At 39.0% G+C, this 14,748-nt stretch overlaps 1 protein-coding gene across 3 annotated transcripts in view; it reads right to left on the bottom strand.

The window, feature by feature from the left end:
• Window positions 1–14,748, bottom strand: part of APAF1 (apoptotic peptidase activating factor 1) — an 84,014-nt gene that overhangs the window by 17,803 nt on the left and 51,463 nt on the right. For all 3 annotated transcript variants that reach the window (XM_043440163.1, XM_043440161.1, XM_043440162.1), the window contains 4 exons: window positions 12,897–13,022; window positions 10,569–10,688; window positions 8,399–8,515; window positions 6,182–6,307 (listed from right to left, as the gene is read on the bottom strand). In XM_043440163.1, coding sequence (XP_043296098.1) covers window positions 6,182–6,307; window positions 8,399–8,515; window positions 10,569–10,688; window positions 12,897–13,022 — 489 coding nt within the window. The remainder of the gene's footprint in view (window positions 1–6,181; window positions 6,308–8,398; window positions 8,516–10,568; window positions 10,689–12,896; window positions 13,023–14,748) is intronic.

The raw sequence follows: 14,748 nt of genomic DNA, 5'->3' as shown, positions 1-14,748 counted from the left end.
AAAGAGAAGAGACTGCAATGCTGGAGACAGGGCATTCGAAGTAGGCTTGAGAAATGAACTGGAATTAGGATTCACAAACAGAAAAGGGCATTTCAAACAAACACTCTGAATGCTTGAGTTAAGACACAGGAGCAGGAAAAGGTGAAAAGGTTACAGAGACCTGTTCACGGTTTAATCTGGCTGGAGTACAGGGTATTTAGAAGGAACAGTAGTGGGGAAAGAAGGTTGGGAAGATATGCTAAGAAGCAGCCCAGAGAGCCTGAAGCTAGACTTCTGGGCTTCATGCCATTAGTCAGTCTCCCACAGAATTTTCTTCTTCTTTTTTTTAACATAAGAGATAAAAAGATAAAGAAAAAGCAGCCACCATCTCAGGTATGCACATTAATAATATTCTGGGTCTAGTTTCTGACTGGTAAAGGTTAAACAGTAGAAATCCCTTTGAGGCTTTTTGTATCAGGTTTACGCCAAATCGTAAAAGAAATTACATCTCTCTTACCCTCTTTCTTTACTCCTGTATCCTCCACTTTTAGCAGCCACCCTCCCACCTCCATCACGCCCTGGCTCTCAGAAAGCTCCATCTTTTCTGTCTCTGAGTGCCCATTCGTGGAAGCAAGGTTATCTCATATGAGAACAAGGGACCTTAGGAGAGGAGCTGGAAGTGAGAGTAATTCTGAGGAGAATGAATTGGGAATTTCGGTATTTTAAGAGCTCAATAAGATATGCTAAGGCAAGGGGGAAGAAACAGAAGCTTTCTGGCTCCCCAAATCATATCAGAAGAAAAGGTACCCTGTGTGACTAAACATAAAATACCCTGGACCATTGTCATAGGAGGTTTCTGGCTCCCTCCTTCAACTTTCTGGGCTTTAGTGGACTAGAATATCAGTGGTTTCTATTAACAGCTCCTCCTGGTTCACTGGTACTGCCATTCCCAGCTGTGTCTGACTCAATGTTCATTCCTGACTGAAGTTCTTACTGCCACCCTCCACATCACGAAGTCAGAGAGCCCTCCTGAGCAGACATAACAAAGCATTTGACAATCGCTGAGGGTGAAGAGACTAGCCTTAGCAGATTTTTTTTTTTTTTTTGGCAGATGCTTTCTACTAAGGCAATGATGACAAAGATACTTTTTTGTTGGGCTTAAATGTCCTGTGCTAATCGAATCATCTTATATAACAGCTAAACTTCTACCAACATTAGTCAAATGTATAAAGGTTGAGTTTGGCTATGTCTCTACCATTAGCTGTAATTTTTGCAATGTATGCACACTAGAATTTTTTCAGCTACATAAATTTAAGTGTTTTAAAATGCGAAAGAATCTTTTACACCTGTAAGAATCAACATATTCTCAATCTCAGGTGAACACAGCTACTACTTGGGCTTTACTTACATCCAGGTAAAAAGATCAAAAACTACCAAAATAGACCTCAATATTCACAGCTCTAGGTGCTATCATCAGGAGAGCTGATTCTTCAAAATTTGCCAATAACTTTAGTTCAGCGTGACAAAGATTTACCAAATCCCTACTACCTCATAGGCACTGGGGATACAAAGATGACTAAAATAAACGTCCAAAAGGGTGACTGTGTGAGGTATTTGCAGATTTGTTAATTAGCTTGATGGTGGTAATTATTTCACAATCTATACATATATCAAATCATCACATTATATGTCTTAAACATACTACGATTTTGTCAATTCAACCTCAATAAAGCTGGCGGGTGGGGGAGACAAACCTCCAATTGATTATTTACTAAAACACTAAAAAACTAAAACAAAAACCCAACCAGTCAATTCTTAGACATACCTACCAAGAATTTTGTTATGTGAATGTATATACATTAAAACATTTTAAATGTAAAAAGTATTCTGAGTAGAGCAGAAAGAAAGGATGAAACACGACTCATTTCTAAAAATATCTTAACTCAGATTCTAAAAATATTCGTAGATATTATTTCTCCCTCTGGCTGAGAACATCTGATCTTCAAGCAGGTCATAAAGCCTATGGCTTTAGCTTTTGACAAAGCAGCTATACAGTATACAATGTCTCAGCTGAATTTCATCAGATATAGTTTAGTTTTACCCATTTCAAAGCCATCTGGAGAGAAAGAAAAGTGAATATTACACTGAGTTTCACAGCTAATACACTGCTATCATGGGATCCCATAATGAGTAAGTCTCTGTACTAAAGGCAAACTTCATTCCAATCATACAGGACTCACAAAGACACAAAAGACTTTTTTTCCAAAATAGTTTCCAATAGTATAAATACATGCAGGAAGTACATAAATATATAAAAGAATACTTACTTCTGTTGAACATACACATTTATCTCCTTTACTTCTAAAACCCCACTAAAATGACAAAGTCAAGAGAATGAGAAAGAAAACAACAAAACAGAGACTGTAAAGCAGGAGAATGGTAACTGGCTTTGTAGAACCAGGAAAACAGAATCCTAAAAGCATCAGAAAGACAAAAGCAACAAAACTGACACTACAGAATTCCCCAAGTGCTCAGGAACTGAGGTCACTAAAAGCTCATCAAGAGGTTAGAATGAGGGCAGGTCTAAGAGCAGAAGTATGGGGAGCCGTGGGAAGACGGCAGTGGTCTGGGGAGCTCCCTGAAGCCTCCCCTAAGAGCAGACAAAACTCGGACAGCAAATCCAAAACTGCACAGGCAACGTCAACAAGACGACCATGCTAAGTGAGCAGCAGCATCACACACCACAGGACACGAGTGAGGGCAAACCGAGCCGGGAGACCCGTGCGGGGCCAGCATCTTTACAGGTCGCAGCAGAGGAGCGCGGAGTCTCCACAACCCAAAACCAGGAGAGTCCCGAGAGTGCCAAGTGCCATTCACTGCAAAGGGCGAAGGACCCCTGGGGACAGCAGGAGACACTGAATGCAGACTGGCTATGGTACAGGGCCACTGGTAGTCCAGTGGCCAGGACTCTGCACTCCCAATGCAGGGGGCCCGGGTTCCATCCCTGGTCTAGGAACCAGTAGATCCCACACGCCACAACTCAAAGATTCTGCATGCCACAACTAGGACCTGGTACAGCCAAATACATAAACATCAAAAAACTGGGGCAATCCTACAATGAGGAGGAACTGTTGGGAATAGAGTTCAAAGTGAGCAAAACAAGGATGAAGGCAGCAAAGGAAAGGAGAGGTCTCAATGAAAATGAGGGAGGGGGAGAGAACAAAAGGATCTCATCAGAACAAGGCTGAATATTTAATGCTTTAGGAAAACAACAGAAGAAGAAACTGCAGAGCTGTGAACCTAGAAATGCTGTCCTTTCCCATTCCTTCAGAGTTCAAGAAAACTGACTTCATGTAAAAGGAAAACAAGTCACTACTGAACACCAAACAAAGTCATTATGGGGGGAAAAAAAAAAAGAGAATAAGTCATGCAGAATAACACTCCTAAAACAAACTAGAAAGAAGACTCTCTGGATTCAAGGACAGCTGAGGGTGGGACTGCAGTTGTGAGAACAGGGGGAATGGTGAAGGCCTGTATACTAAACGCTAAGACACTGCACCACCTGTAGTTCCCCCACCTCCTCAGCTCTAAGAGCCTGTCTGCATGGTTTACACCCTCCAGGCAGAAGACGGGAGATTCCTCTCCAGGAATCTGACAAGACCAAGACAGACCTAAAGACGCAGACAACAAAGTTCTCCATCCAGATTGCCTTTCAGAGAAGGTCTCAGTCAACAAAGAGCATCCCAATCAGCATTTTAGCATCCATCTCTGGGTAGTGGATGACCACCACACAGCTGAGGAAAGACTTTAAAATAAGAGGCCAAAACAACCAAAAAGAAAATAAAAGCTGGGACTTCCCTGGTGGGCCAGTGGCTAAGACTCCACACTCCAAATATAGGGAGCTTAGGTTCAATCCCTAGTCAGGGAACTGGATCCCACATGCCACAACTAAGATCAAAGATCCCATGTGTCACAGCAAAGAACCAGCACAGCCAAACAAAGAAATATATTTGTAAAGAAAGAAAAAAAACACTTGGAGGGAAGAACAACTATGAAGGAAAATTAAATCTTGACAGAAAAATTATATACAACATATATTGTATCATTTATATATTATTTGGGCTTCCCTGGTGGTTCAGTCAGTAAAGAATGAGCCTGCAATGCAGGAGACCCAGGTTCGATCCCTGGGTCGGAAGAAACCCTGGAGGGGGAAACAGCAACCCACTTCAGTATTCTTGCTTAGAGAATTCCATGGACAGAGGAGCCTGGCAGGCTACCATCCATGGAGTCACCAGAGTCAGGCATAGCGATTAAACCACCATTATTTACATATCCATTTACCCTCAGAGAAGAAAATATTTCATCTACAAAACAAGCATACATACACTCTCAAAAAGAATAAATAAAAATAGAAAGGCTCTCCAGCATTAAAAATATACCAAAGGAAAAACTCAAAAAAAGGGATGGAAGATAAAGCTGAGGAAACTTCCCAGGAAATAGAGCACAGTATACAAAAAGATGAAATGTAGAAAAGGAAAATCAGATGATCAGTCCAAGAGATCCAATATCTGAATAAGGGATAATAACAGAATAAAGAAGTATATTGAAGGCAGGGGGTGTCAAAGAAATAATTCAAATAAACCTCTCTGAATTGAAAAACATAAGTTTCCAAACTGAGAAAGGTAGCAAAAGTCCAAAACAATGGACGAAATAAACATACTAAGAGATACCATCATGAAATTTCACAATTCTAAGGACAAACGGAAGATCCTAAAACCTTCCGAAGAGAAAGATTAGGAATCAGAATGGCTTCAGACTTCTCAACATGAGCTCTGAAACCTGGAAAAAAACAGAACATTGTCTTCAAGGTTTTAGGGTAAAATAATTTCCCACTACCAGGCAAGTGTTTCCTGAACCGCACTAAGGCAGAAAAGGCACCCACAGTACACTTGTTCTAGTCTCAACAGTGACACCAATGACCTACACAAAATGTTTTTGTGACTGTGTTGCGGTGAGGGGGACTGACAATAGGGTGGGTGCACACGCTGGAAATAAGCAGGAGGAGAAAAAAGCTAAATCTTCATCTCAGTATGAAAAATTCAATAGATAAATTGTCAAAGCTAAAAATCAACAAGCAACACTATAAGCATGTGCTGTGGGGGCATGAAGATAAATACAAAAAAAAATCTAAAAGCTAAAAGCAGTGCTTTAAGAGAAAGAGAAATGGGGGAGTGTGCTATTATTAAAGAGCCTTGTAGTACTATTCGAGTTTTAAAAGTATATGTACTAGAACTTTGATTAAAAATAAATTTTAAAAGAACATACAGTAGGCTTAAGGCCTCTATACCCACAATCCTTAGTTATGGTAAACAATTCTTTTCTCACAGGATTTTAGCCCTATAATAAATATCTTACTCTTAAAGGAAACAATGAGTGAAGTAAGCCAGAAAGATAAAGAACATTACAGCATACTAACACATATATATGGAATTTAGAAAGATGGTAACGATAACCCTATATGCAAAACAGAAAAAGAGACACAGATGTACAGAACAGACTTTTGGACTCTGTGGGAGAAGGTGAGGGTGGGATGTTTTGAAAGAACAGCATGTATATTATCTATGGTGAAACAGATCACCAGCCCAGGTGGGATGCATGAGACAAGTGCTCGGGCCTGGTGCACTGGGAAGACCCAAAGGAATCGGGTGGAGAGGGAGGTGGGAGGGGGGATCGGGATGGGGAATACGTGTAACTCTATGGCTGATTCATATCAATGTATGACAAAACCCACTGAAATGTTGTGAAGTGATTAGCCTCCAACTAATAAAAATAAATAAATAAATAAATAAAATAAAATACTTTCTATTTTACTACTGTAAAGAAAAATAAACAGAAATTACATAAATGTGGCACAAAGTATATTGACACAAATACAAACACCAATACAGGTGGGAGAATTCAAATGAATGCTTGATTTTCAAAGTAAACAATCTCCCAGTAGAGGGCTCTAAGTCAAACTGCCTGCCTCATGCACAGAAAAATACAAAACAGAAATGGGTTTCACTATGCCCACGTGCATAATCTAAAAGGAAGCCCAAAGTCAACTGAAAGTTTAAAACATGTGCTGGATTTGAGTCACAACCAAAGTGTTCCCTTGTTGAAGTCAGCGTTACACACATTAGGAGGGCAATGTCCTTCTCACCTGAACTGCAGAATCATCAGAGCTTGAGATAAGAGTCTTTCCATCAGCTGTGAACTGGATGTGTCGAACAGTGCTCTTGTGCCCATTCCTGGATTGGAAGATTCTGTTGTTCAGGAGTTCTAAAATCTACAAAGCAGAAAACCACAGAAAATCAATACAAGGATATTCAGCAACACCTGAATCACACTCTGAAAATATTAAATCAAAACTACAGAAGGGCACAGAATTTCCATCTCATAGTGCTTTCAGTTTAACTAAAGACACACAAATGAATAGCACAAATACAGACAAACACATCTGTGCATGCACACACACAAATAAAATAAAAAACACTCACTGGAATAACCAGATAGCAGTGGGAACCAGTGGTCCTTCTGAGTACTCAGCTACCCAATTCATCAAACAATGGCAGTCTAAGCTCAGCCACCAAAAAGTAAATGACATTTAAGATGGATGAGAAGGAAGAAAGAAAAACATACGCGATGAGAGACAAGGCAATCTCTTTACAAAATAACACAGACAAGGAAAGAAAAAGGATGGTGAGAGAGACAGGTAAAGGAGAAGAGGGTATGAATGGGCTGGAAGGCAGTGCACTAAGGAGACTTAAAAAGGCTAAAGGATGCATGAGACAAGTGCTCAGGGCTGGTGCGCTGGGAAGACCCAGAGGGATGGGATGGGGAGGGAGGCGGGAGGGAGGATCAGGATGGGGAACACATGTAAATCCATGGCTGATTCATGTCAATGTATGGCAAAAACCACTACAATATTGTAAAGTAATTAGCCTCCAACTAATAAAAATAAATGAAAAAAAAAGGCTAAAGATTAATATGACAAATGCAGAGATTAAGAAAAGTAGAACATAACTCAAAACATAACGACTATGTCAAAAAGGCTGTCAAATAAATTCACATCAAAAAAGTAGATAAGCATTAAATAAGTACAAGGGATATAATGTACAACATAATAAATAAGATTAACAATGCTGTATATTATAACTGAAAGTTACTGAGAGTAAATCCTAAGAGTTCTCATCAAAAAGGAAAAATAATTTTCTATTTCTTTAATTCTGTAACTACACGAGATGGCAGATGTTCACTAAACTTACTGTGATAACCATTTCACAATGTAAGTCAAATAATTATGCTGTACGGCTTACGATAACATACACAGTATTGCTGTTTAGTCGCTAGGTCGTGTCTGACTCTTGTTCGATCCCATGGACTGTAACTCGCCAAGCTCCTCTGTCCATGGGATTTCCCAGGCAAGAATACTGGAATGGGTTACTATTTCCTTCTCCAGGGGATTTTCCCAACCCAGAGATGGAACCCATGTCTTCTACATTGGCAGGCAGACTCTTTACCACTGAGCCACCAGAATGCTGTATGTCAATTGTATCTCAGTAAAGCTGGAAGAGGAAAAAAACTCAAAAAATATAAATATATATATATAGTCTCCTCTTTGTGGGGCAAGTGCAACTGGAGAGTATTTGTGTAATTCCTTATCATAATGAAGCCAATGTAAAATAAATGTGGCTAGTGCTATAATGAACAAATTAAGAAATAATTCCAAAAAGCTAGGTGAGAAAAAGTGAGAAAAACCACCATGTTTTCTGAACTATTATGTAGCTAGAGAAAATATGCTTCTGTGATGAATTTCACTCAAGATGAAATCACTTTTTCCCCAAAATGATTTTCATTATACTATCCTTTTTCCTTCAACCTGATTTTTATTTAATCTTATTTGATAAATTAAGGATTTCAAGTGGTAAACAGGTGTACTTCTAATACCAAAAGTAGGACAGCAAGGATTGGTGAGGTAAGTAAATATAAGGTACCAACGCGGAAATTCTCGACGAACCTGATCAGAACCAACATGGAAACAACTTACACCCCTATATGGCCGAGCTTCTAAGAAGAGAAGAAAATGCTCTTTGCCTAACTAAATCTCTGAGAGTGCTTAATATAATTCAGGAAGAGCAAGACAACTGGGCAGTGAATAAGGAACACAAAAAGACAAAAAGTGTGAGACAGAGCAGCAAAAGCAATATGAAAAATATGCAACCACGGGATTCTAAGATTATGTTCAATCTAACAGAGGAATGACTAATACACCACAGAAAGATTTATTTACTATGTAAGTCTACAAAGCCAGGTGTCTACTTAATTTTAGATAAAAACTATACTGCTCAGAATGCTTCCGCAGACGAGAACTGAATACCTGAATGGCTCCATCTTCACCTCCGAATGCAAGGTACTGAAGATTTGGACTTAAACAACAGCAACTCACTTGAGCTTCAGTCAGGTAATCAATCTGACCTGTGTTTCCATTAATGAGCTAATGAAAAATAAGGCACAATCAGGTATTAGACTGTAAGAGCCATTTTTGTTCTTTAGAACAGAGACTAGAAAATAAAACAGAAAATAAACTGGAAAAATAAAACAGAAAATAACCAACAAGAGCTCCCAGGGGAAAAACAAAGCCTTATTCTATTCTCAGCAGCTGCATTTAGCACTTCACACTTTCATTTCATTTTACTTTTGTGGTTCATATACATTTTCATAAAATAAGACGAGCTTTAAAAGGTTTAAAAAGCAGCTGCTGTGCCGGCCTCCTGAGACGCATCTGCCCGATTTGTAAGCCCACAGCTAGCTCCACACACTCTTTCCTGTTTCTTCACAGAGCCAATTTTAATAGTGCTATCGTTTGTTAAAATACACTTCTCATTTTTCAAGAAGTTTGGTGAAACAGGACTGAGACAGACATTACATAAAAAGACAAATTAAAATTAAATTGGGTTTTACATCCTCCAAATTACTCACCAGACAGAGCATAGTAAGATTTTTTTTTCTCCTCTTTTGGGAGGAGGAGGCATTGGAGAAGAACCCATTAGCACAATTTGGGTGGCTGGACTTGTAAAGTACAAACTAAGAGCATCACATTTCATAACCTATACCAAAACTAAAGATTACTTTTTAAAATCAAACTAATAAAAATGCCTATCATTCAACTAAAACATGTGGCCTGGGAAAATATTTCTCAAGCTTAAATCAATTGTCAGATAAATCTCTCTAACTAAGCATTACAACCTAAAAGTCCTGAATTATTTTTCAATGTGAAATAAGCAATCACCTTTGTTAGAAGGACAAAGATTATAGGATCAATCAATCAAAGTAGCTTTTTCTTTACAATTATTTTACCCAACATGTTCTATTAGGCATTCAAAATGAAGACTGAACTATTAAAAGGTGAATATCTTCTCTCCCTCAAAAGTCAATTTTCATATTCTTTTAAGTAGTGACTAAAAAAAGGTATGTTCACTTAAATGGAATGATTACTGGTCAATTTATCCTCTAAACTTTCCACAACCAATGACATAATAAAATGATATTTTTAATAGTCCGATGACTTCTTTAAGTCTTATAATTATGACTACTGCTAAAGAAAGGTTATACAAATTTAATAAAGGTAATACAAGTACTGAACTTAACAGGAAAACTGTAGTGGGAAAAAACCGCAACAATCAGCCGGCTAAAAATCAGTAATGAGGAAACCACGTTTAATTCCACATTCCAATTCATACCAGAAATACAGGACATGAGGAGTTCCTCATAAACACATTAAAGACAACAGTTAAACTTGTAAAATACAGAACAAGCTGAATTTAAGAGGTGTCTCACAGCTCGACTCTGACCCTCACAGCAGACAAAGAGAAATTACCACATGCCATAGACAATGTATTCCCAGATCTCTGCTTCCTGTATTTGGACTCCACCGTGACCCTTATAAACTAGCTTACAGATTTTTTAAAATCGTGACCCTTATAAACTAGCTTACAGATTTTTTAAAATGAAAAGGACCTTCTAGGTGAAGAGAGTGAGGTTCTGAGAAGTGATGCAATTCACTCAACATCACAGAACTAGCTGACGATAAAGCTTGAACTTGAACCTGGGTCTCCTGAGCGAAGTCACTGTTCCCTCTACTACTTCCAGCTGAGCTCTGGAGCTCCAGAACTTCAGCTCTGTCCCCCTGCCAGCCCGTCTCAAGCTTGCCAGCTCTCACACCTTCCATGCGCCTGCTCCCTCTACCACCCTCTCCTCTCCTCTCCCGTCTCTCTCTCCACTCCAGTTCCCCTCCAATATCTCGTCTCCTGTTCTCTCACGTTCCTGCTCCCTGCCTTCCAGTTAACAAGAGGAGAGGAGTGCGGTAAAGCAAGGTTTGGTTCTAAGTACTAGCATATCTGAGCCTCAGCTCAAAACCCATGTATTTATTCAACTGACATCTACTGAGCATTTCTTAAGATATTAGACAATTATGCCTGATCAAGTCCATTTTGAATTTAGAGTTTGATCAAAACAATTTTTCCAACTGTTTTCCGGAAAATACTCACTTGCAGACGCCTTATATTGTCAACTGCAAGAACCGTCACTTCATTTTCTTGAAACACAACATCCATTTCTTGCTTTAACACTGTAGCAGAGTTCTTACATACTTTCTTTGTCTCCCAGAGCTGATTAAGAGATTAAAAAAAAAAATACAGTAGGATCACGGCATTCTCTGAAATAAGGTAAAGACAATCTTAGTCTTAAAACAGTATACAACCATACTTCACACTCCAAATGCCTATGCTAGAAAATTTTCAATTAGATTATAATTCAACAATAAATATTTATTAATTGCATTCTATAGTAAGAAGTAGCACTTTCCTGGTGGCTCTTCCCTGGTAAGAAGCAGGGCTTCCCTGCATTCAACAGTTAGTAGGTAAAGAATCCACCTGCCAATGCAGAAGAAACGGGTTCAATCCCTGGGTTGGGAAGATCCCCTGGAGGAGGAAATGGCAACCTACTCCAGTATTCTTGCCTGGAGAATCCCATGGACAGAGAAGCCTGGCTGGGCTATGGCCCTGGGATCACAAAGAGGCAGACACGAATGAGTGACTAAAGAATAGTGCATGCTGAGATGCCTCAGTCACGTCAAACTCTTTGTGACCCTGTGGACTACAGCCCGCCAGGCTCCTCTGTCAATGAGATCCTCCAGGCAATAACACTGGAGCGGACTGCCATTTCCCCCTCCAAGGGATCTTCCTGACCCAGAGATCGAGCCCACGTCTCTTATGTCTCCTGCACTGCCAGGCAGGTTCTTTACCACTAGCGTCACCTTATTAACAAGAATAGTAAGAAGCAGTTATTATTAAGAGCAATGGGTGCTAGAATCAAAATGCCTTGGTGTGAATTCTAGTTCTACTCAAAGTTGTGACTTTGGGCATTATTACTTAACCCTGTGCTACTCAAAGATAAGAATCTGCTGTTTCTCAAATTGTCTGATAGCAAGATAAGGAGCCTGAACCAGAAAGTAAATCAACTCTATCACTAAACACACTGTTAACAGTATGCTTAAGATACAGCTGATTTTTTTAAATAAGACTTTCTCAATGAAGGAAGCAGTGCTGATTTACATTCTGGCTCAAGCTTATTGAGACTTATTACCCTGTAAATAGCACTGATTTAACCTTTCTGTGACTGCTTCCTCAGCTGCAAAAAGGGCTGTTGTGAGAATCAGCAAATTAACACATTCACAGTACTTTGCCCAATGTCTGGCATACAGTAAATACTAAATGAATTTTAACTACATTTGTATAAGAGACTGCATTAGATGCTACTTGGACAGACCAGGGTCTCCAGGCTCAAAGAGCTTAATTTAAGATGTGTGAACAAGTTGGAGGGGTAGTGACACACAAGATGTGAGGAGGTGAAATTCTTACCAAGGCAGACTTTGGCAAGTACCATTAAGAAAATGACACAGAGTTACATGGCACTGAAGGAGAAAAGACATTCCTCTGAACAGAACACTAGGAAAGGCTTTACCAAAAGCTTGAGGGGACTCGTAGGATTCTTAGGATTTCAACAAGGAGAGATACAGAGAAGCAGGGTATTCCAAATGTAAGAAACACAGAAGCAAAATTACATCAGCAGGGAAGTACCGGGTGTCTGGGGACATGTGAGTAGTCCAGTGTAGGTTACTTGAAGGAATAAATCAGAAGGCAGACTGGTACAGAATAGCCTTAACCACAGAGAATTTCAACAGCAATTTATTTACTCCAAATGGTAGGCAAGGCAGTCACTATCTTTTTGAGCAAAAATGACACGTCTGCATTTTACATGAGGAAAATGTCTCACAAGCAATATGCACAAAACCAAGAAAGAAAAGACTTGCAAAGAGATTAATATAAGAAAGACAACAAGTAATGAGCACCTAAACTTGAAATGGAAAAGTAGAAATAAATGACAGAATATGGAAAGGTAGAATCCATTCAAACCTCATACCTGCCAGAGATGCTTGGAGGGTACAAACAAAACCTTGTGCACACCAGGACCCAGGGAAAGGAGCAGTGAAAGAATCTAATAGTATCGGCCAGTAATCGGATGTGGGAATTTAAGGTAGGGAGTCAAAAGTTACTCTGATGAAACATATTTAAATTAACCAAAGTATAGTTTTATCACTGGATTTTTCCAGCACCTGGGCCATGGTAACACTCAACGTACATGTACTGAATGAATGTGACTGCTATAGTCCATATACCAGCACTTTTCAAGGATAAATGTGAATCCAGCAGTTTCTGTTTTACTTCCCCCCAATAGTGCCCATCAATTTCTTAATTGGTAGGAAATTAAGCTTACCATCATTAAATGTTTAAAATGAAAATCTCAGTATTTCTCACCCTGATTGTCTGGTCATCAGAAGATGTCAAAAATGATGATCCATCAGTAGAAAACATCACACAATGGACCCAACTTAAATGTCCTCTGCAATCAGCTACTTTTAGGCGTGAGTCCATACTCCACAACTACAGAATAAACACAACATGTAGGAAATCACATTCATAAGCATTTTGAATATATCAAGAATATTAAAAACAGCAAGAATGATCCAGCAATTCCACCTCTATGAATATAGCCAAAAAATACATTAGCAAAAATTACAAAATAACTTGTGAGGATTATTCACTGCATCAATTGTTTTTAACAGCAAAATCCCAAATGACCATCAGTAGGGAACTGACTAAATAAACCTCATTAATCACAAAATGGGATAATATGCAACCGTTAAAAAAAGTAATGAGAAAAACACTCTGACAATGACTAGTCTATGGCATATGCTGCAAAGAATAGTATATACGTTTTTGCAGAAGTGTGTGTGTATATATATATTTATAAATACTATATATATAAAAACTATACTAAATGAGATGAAAAATAAACATGTGAGTATAGTATTAGATACAGTGTGATATACATAATAGATGCATATATATGACTATAATATACATATAGATATCTGCTTATACATGCAAAAAGGACGCTAAGACAAAAATGATTACCTTCAGAAGGTGGGACCAGAGTGGAAGGAATAGGGATGAGAGTCAGACTTCCCTGAATAAAACTTATTGTAAAGCTGTGATTTGGAATCATATAAACATTTTACCTATTTTTAAAAATCAATCTAAAAAGTAACAGGATGAGCATTAAGTGGCTTTCATACTCTGACTATTCTCCACTGTCATCTAATCTTCATTTCAAATGACTGCAAAACCCTACAACAAATGAATGTACTATTGCACATGTATACTTGTCTCCTGTTATTCATGCTTGTTACAAATTGTCAATGTCTGTCTCCAGCCTGGCTGCTTTTTGTCCTGAGTTCTGCTGCAAATTACTCAAATATATTCCAGTCTAATGAAGTACCATATGTGCCTGAATTCCTCTCATTACACTCTGAATTACAGACCCTAGTTTATGATTTTAGAACTAGCATGGACAGAACAAGTACTTCATCACATGCCCAGTGGTTTTCAATCAGTGAGTTCTATAATTACAAATTAGTTACAGGAAATTTTCTCTGCCTTATCTCGAGAGTGCAAGCTGAGACATACAGAGCTAAAGGCCAGAAATGAAAAGGGTTCCACAACTGAAATATCTCACTTGAAAATCCTTCCTCTCTTCCCTTGCTCTCTCTCATCATTTCTGTCATTCACAGTCTCCAAAACCAAGTAAGTGCCTACATTTCAAAAAAGACAGACAATGCTCCTTGGAGATTTTTTAAGAATAACAGAGGGTAAGGATTTTAGAAGTGATGGGAAGGGCAAAAGAAGAGTTGCTCCTTAACTCCTAATATCCAGGAAGAGGAAACTTCTAATCACACCTACCTTGAGGATCTACAGGTAAGGTGCAAGAGCTCCTAGAAGCTCTGAATCTTTCAATTCAAGGTCTCTGCTGAAGAGAACAGAGCCCACAGCACATACTCCTAACCACTGCTGCAAAGAGGATTGGAGCCCATTCACACTCAAGGGGAAGATTCTCACTGGGAAGGTCTTCAGTGTTAGCTGCACTGCTGTACTCAGAATTAGGAGGAACTTACAGAGCTCATCCCCTCACTCCCATCTTAATCTGTATCTGCATGCTGAAGGACTACAGCTCAGCCACTCTCCAGCCACACCTTCATATAATAGGGCAAGGTTGGAAAACCCACTAAAAACCGCTGGAACAGGCACAGAACACTAAAGAAATGCTTGC

This window comes from Cervus canadensis, chromosome 21 (assembly GCF_019320065.1).
Source record: "Cervus canadensis isolate Bull #8, Minnesota chromosome 21, ASM1932006v1, whole genome shotgun sequence".
Lineage (NCBI taxonomy): Eukaryota > Metazoa > Chordata > Mammalia > Artiodactyla > Cervidae > Cervus > Cervus canadensis.
The sequence above is the reverse complement of the archived record's forward strand: the minus strand, read 5'-3'. Positions and strand labels throughout refer to the sequence as shown.